The sequence below is a fragment of the Schistocerca cancellata genome, chromosome 3, assembly GCF_023864275.1.
Source record: "Schistocerca cancellata isolate TAMUIC-IGC-003103 chromosome 3, iqSchCanc2.1, whole genome shotgun sequence".
NCBI classification, from domain to species: domain Eukaryota; kingdom Metazoa; phylum Arthropoda; class Insecta; order Orthoptera; family Acrididae; genus Schistocerca; species Schistocerca cancellata.
The window spans coordinates 641,176,883-641,193,700 of record NC_064628.1 but is presented as its reverse complement, the minus strand read 5'-3'; the positions used below and the strand labels follow the sequence as shown (position 1 = coordinate 641,193,700).

Sequence of the window (16,818 nt, the reverse complement as noted above, 5' to 3'; positions counted from 1 at the left end):
GAGGGTAAAAATCGTAGGGGGAGACCAAGAGATGAATACACTAAGCAGATTCAAAAGGATGTAGGTTGCAGTAGGTACTGGGTGATGAAGAAGCTTGCACATGATAGAGTAGCATGGAGAGCTGCATCAAACCAGTCTCAGGACTGAAGACCATAACAACAACAACATATACCATTAAAAAAACATGTATGTACATATGTGTTCAACTGCTGGAGCAATTCAATTGAACTGGGTACACATATCACTTACTGCCTGGAAAAAACCACTGTGGGGGTAAGAATACTTATCTCCCACAGGGTAAGGATGGCAGTCAATAAAAAGTCCTTCCTCACTGTGATATATGTTCATCCAATTGGATTTCCTGCAGGACAAACTTGTTGTGTGTTGTATGGACAGATGGCGATGGTTGCACACAGAGACAGAGGTGAGGGTGAAATGGATCTGATAGGGCGAAGGGGAGAGGGAAAGGAGGAGATGGGATGAGATAGGAGGTGGAGGAGACGGATAGAGAGAAGGATGAAGGAGATGGACAGAGAAAGGAGGGAAGGAGGAGATGAATGGAGAGAGGGATGGAATGAGGAGACAGAAAGATGGATGGGAGAAGACAGACTGAGACAAGGGAGACAGAGAGAGGGGGAGAGTAACAGGTGAACAGAGAAATGGGGGAGGAAGAAGTAGGCAGAGAGATGAGGGAGGAGGAGATGGAAAGAGAAAGGAGGGAGAAAGGGATTGAAAGCGAAAGGAGAGTGGAGGAGATGGGCAGAGAGATGGGGAAGGAGAAAGTGGAAAGACAGAGAAGGGAAGAGGAGATGGAGTAGGTGAACAAAAAACTGTTTTACTAGCAGAATGTTTACAAGATTCAACAAATCTAGTAAAGGAACTGCCCACATTAGGCTTATCCATCTTCCTTTTAAGAATTTCTGCACTGTGTGGGATTTTACCAGATAGGGTTCACAGCAGACATAAAAAAAGTACAAAGAAGGGCAGCTTGTTTTATATTATCGTGACAAAGGGAAGAGAGTACCATGGATGTGAATGTGAGTTGGAGTGGCAATCACTGAAAGAAAGGCATATCTTACTGCAGTGAGGTATGTTCACGTTTTTTTTTTTTTTTTTTTTTTTTTTTTAACTCCCAGTCACATAAGAAAAAATGATCATCACAATACAGGGTGTATACACGGACAAGGAAAAAATTCCCGGATTTCCCAGATAAAAATACACTTCCTCCTGGGTGAAAATACACTTTTTCCTTGTTAAGCAACAATATACAATCCCTCAGAACTGTAAAATGCATCAATCCTTTGAATGGTTAAGGTTTTATACACCAGTGTAGAATTTACTGGCACTTCAGAAAACTAAACTCAGGGTGGGGTGGGGGAACATCTTTTGGAAATATCTTTGATGTGCAGCAACATGTATGCTGATTATTTTCATATTACAAAAGTAAAAATTCGAATTCCACCGAACACCTCACGTTACTCTCCGAAGCATTGAAATCGAGATTGCGATGCACTTTTGTAAGCCAGTCATAGCTTATGTCACGTGATCTCACCAGCCAATGACAGCTGATATTCAGAGCATAGAACACGTGATGTAATCAGCCAATATCAACATCACTGTTAAGTAGAGCGAACACACACACACAAAAAAAATTAATGGTTTAAATTAGGATACATAGTGTTGCTACAAGAAAAGCAAAGTTTTCACATATAATATTGTTTTTGAAGATTAATAAGCTGCAAGAGAAGCTAAGCTTTCACATATAATGTTGATACTTTTGCACGTGTTACGCTTTAAGATGCATCACACAAATGTATCAGTAACATTTGTAATACCGACATAAATGTATGATCTTCTGAGTTCAAAATTCTTCTAAATGACTCATCATCAAAGAGTTGATTTTTAAATGAGAGTCAAATGCTCTGTGACTTAAGAAATTAATCATACATTCTCATACATTGCTTTTCAAACAACCATTCGCAATATTTTCCCACTACCTCTTAGAAATAGGTTCGTTTCAGTAGTTATCAGGGAGCACCAGATAATAGATGTTACTGCACTTGTGCAGCTACAATGACATAGGAAGCTAGTATGTTCATAGGTGTAAAACATTAAAAGATCTTACATTATGTCATAAAAGAAAAAAGACATTAGAGGATACTCCAAGAGCATCGGAATTTTGTGAACCATACTAAAATGCACAATTCGGCTAAAAGTGCACATTCACATGTCCAGATTCACAATGAAGTAGGCCTTGACCTGATATTAAGCTTTTCAGTGTGGTTTTTGGGATGTAAATTTTCTTGGAGTATCTGTACTGTATTATCTCATGTTTGGTTCTTTATCATGGCGTAATGCCATATGAGCTAGAAGATGAAAACATGCACTTGAAATGCAGTGAACAGTTGAAACTAGCCAATCGTGTGGAATTAAACACTGTGCTTCAAATAAATTGACTGCCTCAGCGGAAAAGATTAATGAAAGCCAAATTTCTTTAGCAAACCGACAAAAACATCATTGTTCTGCAAGCCGATTAATGTTTGACTGTCAGAAAGGTGGAAATAAAATAAAACCTGAAACTAATAACATATTTTAGCCTTCCCTAATAATGTGAATGTATTTTAATTCACTTGTCAGCTCCTGATCACACAAAAATCCGTTTTGTTTTCATTTGACATGAAAGCAGAAAACGAAGAGGAAACAGCAAAAACACGGATAACTTGGAGACTACCCACCTCCTCACTGTAACTCAGACTGTTCTGCGAATCAGCCCCAGGTCTATGATATTTCTGAACCAGGGCAATACTAGATTGTGCCCCCCCCCCCTCCCCCACCTCCTTCAAGAGTTTGAGACAGAATGTCAAAAATTTTCAAAAATCAACTACTCAAAAATATGTTCATTTTGTAGTGCACATCTTTCTGAAAAGTCTGACACATGAAACATATATGTTTGAGGAAATGTAAGGCATGTTATTTGGTCTTAAGTGTGACAAAGAGTAGTGCCACGCCTCTTCACACAGCATTCTTCTACACACGTCACTGTATTTCACTCTGAGGAACCAAAATGTGTATATTTTGTAATGGATGCTATCAAACTAAATTCAGCACAGTGGAAATTAAAATGTCCTCTGGTGCCTCTCCCGCTCCTAGTCGGCCGGTTTGACATCCTGGCCCTCTTACAAAAAACTCGCAGTTAATACTGGATGGGATTATTTGTAACTGGGAGAACAAGAACTCTTCAGAAAATTTGCACTCTTTATTGCCTATTAGCTAAAACTTGCTGTTTTGTATGACATAAAATTAAATATAGGATACATGAAACCAGTAATGGACAAGAGACAAGCAAGACAGTACACACTTCTTCAATCTTTAGGTCCTAGCATTCTTTTGTTTCTAATAGTTTTTATTCTTGCTACAGCTTTACATGGTGTGCTTTCCTTTCTGCAAAAGAATCTACTACCTCATTAAAGTTCATGAAATGTTTTGCTACATGAAAAATCGAAATGTCGTTGTCTATTACTGAAAAAGCTCATATACCCCCGTCCCCTTTTGTCTGCAGGAAAGTTTATTTCTAGATGTGACGAGGATTCCTCTGGCAGAGACATCATGTTCACTATGCACACATTCAAAAACCAACTTATGATTCATTCAGAAATCAACTTATAATGTGTTCAAAAATGTTCGAAAACCAACAGAGGTGCATTTAAAATCATATGAATAATTGATAGACCAATGTGCGCTGGATGCTAGGCGCTTTGTGAAACAGGTTTTTTTTTTCCCCTCAAGAATATGAATTTGGCACTCCGCCCCCCCTCCCGAAATTGCCGCCAGGGTCAGACACCCCGGTTTGCCCCCCCCCCTCCCTCCCTGCCCCCAAGATCTGGGCCTGCTGCACATGCGTGAAACTGGCAGCTTGGGCACGCCAGTAAGATTTTTCCGGATAGCATCTGTCTGCTTGTTGCTACTGCTTACACAGCCAAAGCCACATTTCTGTAGCCAGAAGTGGAAGAAGGTACTACTCATACGCGCCTCAACTGTGCACGCCCATGAGCCCGCTTGTAACTGCTCAAAACGAATCTAATGTAACCAGCTGTGACGTCATGCTCATCGAAGGCAATTTGTTGTTATGAAGCATTGCATTGTCTACTAAAGCCTTTGACACATTTTGCTGTTGGCAGACGCTTTAAGAGCACTGTGTTTTGTTGTTGTACAAGGTGCATTTCGTTTGCAATTTATTTTCGTTTTTTCCTCTCATTCATGTCTTATTGCTGCAGTATTATTATGCAGCAGCGGGATACAGTAATATCCTTTGTTAGGGTATCGGTTCTTACCAGTCAAAATTACAAAAATTTAACTGAAAACTAAAACAATAAAAAATACCCAGAATTCTAAAAATTTCATGGGTTTTTCCTGGTTTTCTCCCTGATGAAAAAATTCCCGGGTTTTTTCCAAATCTCCCATTTGTCTTGTGTCATATACACCCTGTAATAAAATAAGAGAAACTGAAGTTTGCCTGGAAATATTTAAGAGTTCATTTTTATCAAGTGCCATTTGAGATAGAGAAATAGTCTGAAAGTGGTAATTAACCCTCTGGTAAGCAAGAAAGTCATGCAGATTTAGATTATGTGGATGTAAAGTGGAGGTGCAACTAGAACTTTTATTTTAATGTTACAACATTCAGCTTCCATAGTAATTCACTGTTACCACTTCTATATTTTTTAATTTATTATCAGCTTGACAAAATTTTAGTTCGTGTTACAGTGAAAGAAAATTCTCATTGCAGAACAAATGTGAGGTGTGTGTGTGTGTGTGTGTGTGTGTGTGTGTGTGTGTGTGTGTGTGTGTGTGTGGCATGGGCAAAAGTTATCATAAAAAAAAGGTTCTGAAATATGTTTACAAGGCACAAAACATGTGGATAGTATGTTACTATATGGTAATCAGAATGAGGCCACAATATTCATTGTAGTGAAGGCCTACAATAATGAGACATTTCTAATGTGAATAAATCATAAATGTGTAAAACAATGGTGAGAAATAACAGACCACAATTAATTACACATAAATAACGGAATAAAATATCTATGGAATTGACTTTAACAGAAATCAGCATTGGAAATCCTTTTATACTGATAATAATTAAATACTGAAATTTAATTGCAGTTGAACTGAACACAGAGATACATAATTAAAAAAGAAGTTATGAATGCAGTGAATACAAACAAATGAAAGTTGACTCCATTTTACTGTAGAAAAAATTATGGCTATGCATTTGAGGTTACTATTAATATTGTGCAGTACAAAATCAATGTTAACCTAATTGCTACTGAACAAGATATATAACTGCTCACTATAATCCATTGGAACACTATAACAGACTGTAACAAATACAGAGTATTTGTAAGAAAAAGGGAATTAGTAAGCATTCAAAGGAGAAGTACTGGTACTTTTTGGTACAAATAGATACAGGGTTGTACTGACCTCAGAGCAAAGGAAACAAGCTGCTGTAAGGGCATGTAAGCTATAGACAAGAATCAAGTTTTAAAACAACTATAAAGAGTCAAGTTTATAAAGCTCAGCATAATACTGAATTAAGAGATCATCATTACTGCCATCAATGCAACTTCTTTATGGCAATTTTCTATAACAAATCGCACTTCTGTTTTCAGTGGAGTGACCCTGATCTAAACTTAAGGTATTATATCTTAACTGAAATAGCAAATGAAGAAATACAATCAGCTCCATATAGGAGGGAAGATGAAATTATAATAAATGGGAGGGAATAAGCTTAATGTCTCACAGGTGGTGAGGATATTAGAGGATGAGGAAGGAAATTAGGCATTGTCTTTTTGAAAGAACCAGCTCATATTTGTGTTCAGTCATTTAGTGAAACTACAAAAAACATAAATCTGAGTGGTTGTATGGGAATCTGAAACCTGTTTCCCACGAATGAGACACCAGTGTCTTAACCAATGTGCTATCTCACTTGACACACTAAGTCGGATACTGGCAAGTATCTGAGCAGATATGAAAAAAAACATTGTTCAGTTAAATATATCATATTTCAAAACAACTTACATTAGTTCTACCTAGACTTTTTGCTACAGCAGCATTATGTTCGCACATTTCCACTAGGGTACGTCCTGTAAGAATGTATCGACGAGCTGACTCACAAAACCAGTGTGTTTCACGGATGGAGCTGTTATTAAACATGAACATATTGCTCGAAGCTTGGTAAAATTGTTCACTATGTGGCACAACTTTCCTGAAAATAGTGGTAACATTGCCAGAAACATGAAAACAATAATAAAACCACTTAAAACATGCAAATCTGAAGAATGTACACTATACTAAAACTTAGGATTATGTCTTCTCATCTTAATTTCTAGAGCTAAAGAAAACCGATTCCAATGTACAGTTTCTCATCTCAAATGTATATCTTAAGCTGCAAACGTTTTATGTCATAGTCATAGTTTTCCAACCAACTCCTATAGCTCACTCACCATATATAACCACACAAGATCAAACTGAAGGGTTTTCAAAAAATTACATAAAACTGAGCAATGAGCATCACATGAAAATTCACAGAGAATGAATACTAACATTTTTTCCACTAAAATGTAAATATTTATGCAACATTAATTATCTATTTCTATTCCATGAGCCAAAAGGAATAGATAATTGTAACAGAAGATAGCGACCAACATTCACACACTATAATCCATATTAAGTGCTCTTTCTTTATTTATTTAATCATAAAGAGAAGCCAAATGAAAATGAGACATATGGGAAAAAACTAAGTAAACTGTTTTTATTACTTCAAAACCAATCACCATAGTTGTTAATACGTATATCCCACTGTGAGTCAAGAAGGTCAATGCTTTCATGGAAGAATGTTTGGAGTTGCCTACAGAACCATGATTGTACTCTGATTCGTCCGAAGCAAACTGGTGGCCACGAATGGCTTCTTCAGGGCTCCAAAAATATGGAAACCACATGGGGAAGGATTGGGACTGTGCGGAGGACATATAAGGGCTTTCCAGAAAAACTTGTGCAGCATAGTCGAAACAAACTTGAAACATGTGGGCTGGCATTACACTGCAACAGAATGTTGTCACCCGTCAATATCGCAGGGCATTTGGACTTGATGGCACGTTCAAATTTTTACAAAGTGTCCATGTACTGCAGTGCTTTAATTGTGATGGCATGTTCCAGAACATCTATGAGCAGTGGGCCCTACCAGGCAAATGTCTTTTCCAGAGTTAACGTGCCTGTGTTTTCGACTACGCTGCACAAATTTTGCTGTAAAGCCCTTACACGCCCTCCATACAATCCCAATCTCCGCCCATGCAATTTCCATATTTTTGAGCACTGAAGATAGACATTGATGTCGTCAATTTCGTTCAGGCGAAGAGGTGCATGCCTCAACCCAATTGTGGCTTTGCATGCAATCACAAACATGTTTCCACAAAGGCACTGACTGTCTTGTCTCATAATGCAGTAAAGATATTAACAGTTATGGCAATTACCTTTGAAATAATTAACAGTTTATTTACTTTTATTTCATCTGTCTTGTTTCCATTTAATTGCTTATTACATAATACAGGAAAATTTCAGAATATGAGCTAATCACCACAAGTGATGTAAGAACTTCTGTCAAGTAAACTAATGAAATAAATTAATATGTATCCCTAAGGATGACTGTGAAATGCTGTAAAGTTTCATAGTAATTTACCTATTTTACTAATGAAAGAGAGAATGAATAATATGTTAACCCATTGCACTCACAAATTCAGTCACAGATAACTATATGGTTTGGATAAAAATTTGGAGGAAACTTTAGCCATATGTCGTATAAGGGGCAGTGAATGAAAACAAGAAGAGGTAAAAAGGGAGAAGATGGACAGAATAACAAAAATCAACAACATTTTATTTAGACTTGCCAATGAATTGTGGACACTAGTGATTTACCTTACACTACCTTGCTTCCCACCATAGTTTTGATTAACATTCACTTTGCAAGCATATGAAACGTCTCCGCATTTGTTGAAAGCTATACACTGAGGATTAGCTCTATTTGCCGGTCGTGTAGCATCTTGAAATATATGGTGGTACAATGTGCAATCCTGTGCAAAGGAAGTATATTATAATGATTTTCTTTTTAGTTACAAATACAATGAAAAAAGGAGTTTTAAACAACAAGTAAAAGATACAACTAATACTGTATTTAGGAAGCAATATAAAAAATGATTTCCGATGTCACAGCAAGCACAAGTTACAAAGAAGATGCAAAATCTACAACAGAACCCAAAGTCAAATCTTGCATCTACACAACTAGATAAAAGACATACACTGAGCATTAAATGAAGCGTAAAAGTGCAACTAAAAGGAAAGTACGTTAGTTGACAACATTACTAGGTAAATGTACAGTTGAAGACTGTACTTGTGCTTAAAATCTACATTTAAATTTGTAGTACAGTCATTGTCACACAATTATTATTTTCAAGCAGTCTGATCAAAAAGTCAGATTTAGCAATACTGCAGTTGTTACCTTTCCCTGAACAAAGTTTTTAATCAAACATACGGACTGTCACAATGGAAAAGTGTGCAAATTTCTGCATAATTTTTCAAGAATTGTGTCAGTGCGAGGAATTTCAGTGTTACTTTTATGTGGTATGTTGTAATACAATATATAAGTAATGATGCTTGTCACCTCTGGAGATGCATTAATAACTGAAACTACCACTACATAAAACCTGATAAAGAGAAAATTATCTTCAAACTTGAAGCTGATTTGGTACTATCACAACGAGAGTTAGCACTTTTGCAAACTATAGTCTGCAATAGTAATGTTAGGGCTACATTAGAAGACTGGTTTACAGTCAAGCATTCCAAATAAGTTGAAAGTTCCATAAGACGTTGACAGCTTCAGTCTAGCAGTCTCCAATACCTTCACTGCTTTGGAGACTGAGGTCAAAAGCTTTCAGACAACCCAAGAAATCCAGAAGCAATCTGGAATTACAGGGCATAAGGTGCAAGTTAAGTGAAAGAATAAAAGTTTTAAGAAGACCAAAGTCTTATTGCTGCATTGTAGTCAAGGATGGGGGACTATCAGAACTGGTACGGAACTCTTTGGGAAGTGACTACCAGGTAACGGGTGTTCTCAAGCCTAGCGCAGCACTCAGTGATTCCACTCATGATTTAGGCCTTTGGGAATGGTTCTTAAAAAAAAAAGATCATTTAATAATAGTAGAGGTTGTAAGGAAGTAACAGTTTAAACCATAACCTTATGACATCAGGTACATTGCTAAGAATGCTCTTCACATTAGCGAGAAGATTGAGTCACACTTTGAGTGGTATGATAAACCCTCGATGAAGCACTCTTTACAATGAGTGGAGAGCTTGGTAAATCACTCAGGGGAAAAGACATTTATACATGGGTGTGACTAGTCCATCACCTCTCACTTGGGTCACATGATGAATGGCATGGCTTGTGTCTTAATGCTTCTGGTGCAAGAGTAGTTGCACACCAAATTGCCAGAGGCATCCAGTTTGACCAAAGCAGTATTCACCCTATCCTAGTAATTTCTGTGTTCCCTATGCCGTTATTAGGGTAAATTCATCTGAAGGACAGAGCTGCAGAATAAATGTACAGTGTGTTAATTGTAATGTGGACGATAGCCAGAGGGGGGGGGGGGGGGGGGAATCTTGTGTATTTTTAAAGATCTTAATTGCAACAAATATGTATGCTTTATACTCTGTGGACTTGACTGCCCGACTTTCAGTTAACCCACAGTAATAACAGTTGAAACAGCTTCTAGCAACAAAAAAAAAAAAATACTGCAATGTGGACAAAGCCATAGATATTAAAGAAAATAAGTTAAATGTCTTCCATCAAAAAATAATGAGGGCAAATAGAGAGAGGGATGTCCTGGATCATAAAGCTCTTGCACCATCTATGACTAGATGGATTACAAGGAATGCGAAGAAAGGTAGGAAGGTATTTATTCTTAGCAAGAATGACTGGAAACAATCTATTGAGTATCTGAGTTGTCAGCATTGAATATTCAGCTCAGAGAAAAAATGTAGAGCAAAAATCAATAATACTCGAAATAATTGTACAATAAACCTCAGACCAGAATGTGCAGAGCAAGGCAGTAATGGATGGAAAAGACCCATCATGATTCAATAGCCACATTACAAAGTTGCCACGAAAACAAATGAAAGTTGAACAAAAATAAAATAGGGAAAAGTAGAGCAATGTGAGAAGCATTCAATGACAATTTTGCCAGCTAAACTGACTAAAAATTGTAAGAAGTTCTGATTACACATGAAGCCAGTAAGCAGATTGAAATTATCTGCTCACAGGGAGAGGTCCCAGTGGTGGGATCGACTTTTTAAAACCAAATATCGGTGATGTAGGTTAAGATCCCAGATAGCACATCTTGCAGCCATTCATCCTGGTGGGCCCACATTTTTGAGTAATTGAAGGAAAAAATATTCAGAATTTTGCGTGATGCTGAATAATGATAAAAAAGTTGTAGTACATAATCTGGTTGCGTGGTGTAGTGGATAGACTAATAACTTCACATGCAGGAGGTTGTGGGTTTGAATATCATCAGGTGCAGTAAAGTTTTTATTCTTAAATCTTTATTGAAATGACTTTGATCAATATTATTGTAATAAAATTAATTGGATTAAATGTAACTTTTTATTTCTATTCCTTTGTCACATCATTTTAATCACCTGATGCACTTTTTCACTTGTTTCATATTTTGTTCATATCATTCTTTTTCCAAACAGAATTTTTGTGAATATAAACTCAACTATATTTATCTATTATAATATACAGTTACTTGGAAATTACAATCTATCAGTTAAAAAACAAAAGATGAAATAATCTGTTTATACTGACTGTACAATGGTGGGAGAAATGCATTTCTCATTGCCAGATGTGTGATTTTTTTTGCATGGTACTCATAATACAAACATTTAAAGAATAACCTAAATAGAAAATACGGGTACACAATATGGGAATTGTGAGTCCGCCTTGATGCAAAACACTTTGGTTATTTATTCCCCAAACTAGTTTCAGCGACAAATGTGAATTCCTATTGCACTATGGATGAAATAACGCAGATGAAGATATCCATGAAAGAAGGGTTTATAAGCAAAATGAAATTCACACAAAACCAGAAATAGATATAATGAACACAATAATGTGGACGAAAAAACATTGTGACAAAGCAAAAGAAATTAAACTGAAATACATAAAATTATTTAAAAACACATGGACAAAGATTTCATGTGGAAAAAGAATGATTGGAAGAAAAATAAGAGCAAATGAAGAAACTTATATTATGATTAAAATTATACAACAAAGGAATGGAAATAAAAAATTACATTTGAATCATTAATGAAATAAAAATGATGATCAAACTCATTCTGAAAAAGATTTAAAAATAAAGAAACTATTGCACCTGACAAGATTCAAATCCACAACCCCCTGCTCGTGAAGCTATTATCCTATACACCATACCATGCAAGCAATGTATGCAAGAGAACTTTTTTAATGCTACTGAGCATCACGCTAAATTCCAAAAATTATTTTTGTCAATTACTTGCAAAGAACGGGCCCACCATGATGAATGGCTGCAGTGTTTGATACCTGGGATCTTAAGCTACATAACAGTATAGATAGTTTCAAAAAGTCGATCCCATTGCTGGGGAACTCTCCTTGTCAGTCACTCAACAACCATTCTGATATTGAAATGGAAGCTGGCAGGTTGAAATACTGAACTGAGTTTTCCAAAATTGTTTCACTGTGGAAGATTCAAATATAGTTCTTGACAGAATGAAAACAATGGGGACTTTAACTTCTATGAACCCCTGAAGGAGGAATTGGGATAAAAATTCAGCAATGATGCAGAGGCTGACCTGTAAGTGCACAGTTAGCTGTTGGAGTGCCCCCTCCATTTTTCGGTGAAGGGATCAATAAGTTGCTTATCAGGAGAAAAACATTCATCTTTTAAACAAAACTATATGGAAAAATAGTATTCTGCTATTTTAACCATCACTCATACTCTGCTAAAAATTTTAATATTAAATGACATACTTAGACAAACAATGATGCAAAGAAAGGGAAACCGGCTACTGCAACAACGATGTCAGCAATTGGGGCATTCAATAGCATAGTCATCAGTGCATTTGCTAAAACAGTTTCAGACAAATCTGACTATACCATTAAAAACAACAATATGGAAAGAACATTGCTACTCAACACATACAGACATGTTAAGTTGCGGACGGGCACAATGAAAAAGAATCGTGCCTTTCTTTAACTAAATGCCTCTTCCCCGCTGCCTGATTATACCATTAAAAATTCATTTAAAGAAATAAGCCTTTCACTAAAATCTCATTTAACCTTTCTCATTTGCAATCACATAGAGGGATACAATACGTCAAGCTGGTAGTAGCCAGTCTATCTGCACTGAAACATATTAAAAGTCTCTACCTAACCACACAATTCTGATGCTGGACATGGAACACAACTTTAAAATTCCATTTGTACTACATCCATCTCAGTCTTGCATATATGTGGCTATAGGGAAAAAGGAAGATGTGAGCACTATGTTTTCAAACTATTTCCACAGAAAACAGTCTGTAATTATGTGAAAATAAAATGACTGCTTCTTTAATGTATTACATCTATTTTTAATCAATTTTAATTTCAATTTAGAGATTAAAACCTGCAGAGTGTGAGCAAAACATGTGGCGTGAACACCTCATCCTGTACTGGAGGAAATTACTCATTAAGAGGTCTGTCCACAAAACAGTAGTCAACACAGTTAGCAACTTTGGTATATTATAACTCTCTCTCTCTCTCTCTCCCTCTCTCTCTCTCTCTCTTAAAAACAAAGATGATGTGACTTACCAAATGAAAGTGCTGGCAGGTCGACAGACACACAAACGAACACAAACATACACACAAAATTCAAGCTTTCGCAACAAACTGTTGCCTCATCAGGAAAGAGGGAAGGAGAGGGAAAGACGAAAGGATGTGGGTTTTTAAGGGAGAGGGTAAGGAGTCATTCCAGTCCCGGGAGCGGAAAGACTTACCTTATGGGGAAAAAAGGACGGGTATACACTCGCACACACACACATATCCATCCACACATATATATATGGATATGTGTGTGTGTGCGAGTGTATACCCGTCCTTTTTTCCCCATAAGGTAAGTCTTTCCGCTCCCGGGACTGGAATGACTCCTTACCCTCTCCCTTAAAAACCCACATCCTTTCGTCTTTCCCTCTCCTTCCCTCTTTCCTGATGAGGCAACAGTTTGTTGCGAAAGCTTGAATTTTGTGTGTATGTTTGTGTTCGTTTGTGTGTCTGTCGACCTGCCAGCACTTTCATTTGGTAAGTCACATCATCTTTGTTTTTAGGTATATTTTTCCTTCATGGAATGTTTCCTTCTATTATAACTATATATATATATATATATATATATATAAAATCACTTGCACTGAAAACTGACGGTTATGTTTAGTCATTTTATGCCACTACTTTGTGCACCTGAAGAGAACATTTTTTTTTAAATCTTACAAGAAAACTTACCCTGCTTGTGGAGACAAATGTGTGTGGATTACCGCACCATGCAACATCTGTTGCAACATCTTTATGTTCATTGAATGCAGCATAAGGTATGTAAGGCCTACGAACATCCCAAACATTTATGCTACAATCAACAACAAGTGCGCAGCTGGCAATGTGAAATTTTCGCTGTGGGCGCCACTTTATATGACCCACAGATGCTATTGTAGGAACTGTGTACTCAAGTGTTGGTTTGGCATTCAGATTCCAGACCTAAAAGAGAGACCAAAAGGAAAAAAAGAATGAAACATGGTAATTGCTGGAATGCTAATCATATTGTCACGTAGAAGAAGACGAACACTAACTTCACTTAACGAAGGTTTATTCAGCACTTTCACACCCAAGAGTGTGGAGTGAACTGCCTCTGGCAAGAACACATAAGGTACATACACAGTTACAAAACATTCCAGTACAATGATTCTTGACATTTGTGGATACTTCTAGACTGTATTCGAACCAAATACAGAAATTAAAATTTTACAGTTCAGGTGAGTTTTGGACTCACGACTCTCCATGCAACAGTCTAGTATCATAACCACTACACCACAGTGACTGTGCTACTCAGCTTCTTCTGCGACATTGCTCCCTCCTTTAGAGAACAGCGTCTCAGTGTTAGGTCCTCCTAGTCCGGGAACGAGTCATCGGTCCTGCATACTCCGACTCCCGATGATCGATTCTCACCCTGGCGGTGATCATCTTAGAACTTCCTTTGCTGCTACGCTCTTCATCGCCTTTCCGCTTGTTGCTTGTCGCTGTAGCTTCAAATTTACCCTGGGTTGCAGGATCCTTATAGGGCTTCATTCAAAGGACATGGACCATATCTCTGATCTTTTGTTGTCTTGTGTCGGGGTCGAAATCTTCAACTTCATAAGTAACATCAGACAACTGTTTTATAACCTTATAAGGTCCAAAGTAGTGCCTGAGGAGCTTCTCAGAGAGACCAACCTTCCGAAAAGGAGTGAAGATCCGGACGAGGTCACCAGGCTGTTACACAACAGAACGGTGGCTCGTGTCATACCTTCAGCGATCATTTTCTTGAGCCTGCAGCGTGTGGAGTCGAGCTAACTGCTGAGTTTCCTCAGCTCTGGTTAACACCTGGCCGATGTAGTCATCGTCCACGTCATCACAATGTACTGGAAACAGTGTCCATCACCATAGTCACCTCACACCCATGTACCATGAAAAATGGCAAAAATTCTGTGGTGTCTTGTTTGGTGGTGTTGTAGGCAAATGTCATGAAAGGTGGCACCTCATCCCAGTTGCTCTGCTCAACAATGATGAACATTGATTAAGGCGTTCAGTAAGCATGTTAGTTTGCGGATGGTAGGCAGTTGTCATGTGATGAGTAATGTTGCACCAACGGTTTATCTCTGTCATGAGATTCGATTGAAAAACTTTCCCTCGATCCGTAACTAACAACCTTGGGGCACCATGTTTTAATACAATGCACCGTGTTTTAAATACAATGTCTTCCACAATGAATTTGGCTACCTCAAATGCTTCGGCTGTTTTCACCGCTTTTGTAATGGCATAGCATGTCAGATAACCAGTGCAAACAATAATCCATCTATTGCCATTAGCAGACGTTGGAAATTGTCCGAGGAGATCAATCCCAACACAATGGAAAGCTGTTTTGGGTGGTGGAATTGGTACGAGTTGGCCAAGTGGTTTCTGAGGACAGTGCGACACATAGTGACAGACACTCCTAACTAAACCTGGCCAGAAAAATCTCTTGTGCATCCTATCGTATGTCTTAATAAATCCTAAATGTCCGGCCTCAGGTGTGTCATGGAATTCCTGTAGAACATCTAAGCGCATGTGTTTAGGAATCACTGGTAGCCACCTCTTTCCAAATGGATCAAAGTATTTCTTGCAACGTAACCTTAAATTGTCCTTTCACATCCTCTGACCGATTTAAGGCAAGCATAATTTGAGATATCTTGGCGTCCTCCTTCTTCTCAGCAGAGAGATCCTGGAGTGCAGCGAGACAGTCACTATCTTCATCGAAGTCTTGATGGTCTTGCACAGGGTTTCTTGAGAGACAGTCGGCATCTTGGTATTTTCTTCCACTCTTGTACACTATGGTAATGTCATACTCTTGAAGATGTAGTGCCCACCTGGTGAGTCGTCCTGTTGCATCCTTTAAGACCTGTCAACCAACAAAGTGAATGGCCTTCCATAGAGATACTGTTGAAATTTGCACGTGGCACAGATCATAGTAAGACATTCTCTTTCTGTAGTTGGGTAGTTCCTCTCGGCTTTTGTACGTGTCTCTTTTCCATCCAAAATTTGCACCAGAACAGCACCGATCCCATACCCACTGGCATCTGTGTGTAGTTCTGTAGGTGCTCTCTCATCATAGAGACCAAGTACAGGGTCAGTCGTAAGAGCTTTTCATAGCACATCGAAAGAATCTTGTTGAGCACCATCCCAGATAAATTTAACATTAACTTTTAACAACTCTTTGAGTGGCCTGGCTTTGATACAAAAGCCTTTGATAAAAAGACGGTAATAAGAACATAATCCAAGGAAGCTTCTCACATCTCTAATACTTTTAGGAATAGGAAATTCCATTACAGATCTCACCTTTTCTGGGTCTGGCCGCACACCTTCATTTGTCACAAGGTGTTCAAGTATTTTATTTCGTTTGCTCCAAAGAGACACTTTCTTGGATTAAGTTCAGTCCGCCTTGTTGGAGACACTTAAGAATGGCCCTCAGTCTTTTTACGTGTTCATCAAATGTCTCTGATAACACTATAATGTCATCTAAATAACAAAGACACACCGTCCACTTCAGGTGACTTAGAAGACTATCCATCATCCATTCAAAATGACAAACGGCATTACCTTAAGCTCATACAAGCCCTCATGGGTGGTGAATGCAGTTCTCTCACAATCAGCCTCATCTACTTCGATTTGCCAGTATCCCAAGTACATGTCCATGGTTGAGAAAAACTTAGCCCCCTTCAGACAGTCTAGTGTATTGTCAATTCCTGGAAAGGGGTAAATGTCCTTTTTAGTTAAGCTTCCTGTAATCAACACAAAAGTGCCAACTGCCATCCTTCTTCCTGACGAGAACAACTGGTGATGACCATGGGCTCTATGAATGCTGGATGATGTCATTCTTCATCATTTTCTCTACCTCGGCGCGAATTATTCGATGTTAC

General features: G+C 37.9%; 1 protein-coding gene across 1 annotated transcript in view; it reads right to left on the bottom strand.

Moving 5' to 3' along the window:
* The window catches only part of LOC126175590 (GATOR complex protein WDR24), a 117,146-nt gene that overhangs the window by 57,538 nt on the left and 42,790 nt on the right, over positions 1-16,818 (bottom strand). The window contains exons 7-9 of the mRNA XM_049922452.1: positions 13,616-13,864; positions 7,969-8,123; positions 6,076-6,262 (exon numbers count right to left, since the gene is read on the bottom strand). Of these exons, the coding sequence (XP_049778409.1) occupies positions 6,076-6,262; positions 7,969-8,123; positions 13,616-13,864 (591 nt within the window). The remainder of the gene's footprint in view (positions 1-6,075; positions 6,263-7,968; positions 8,124-13,615; positions 13,865-16,818) is intronic.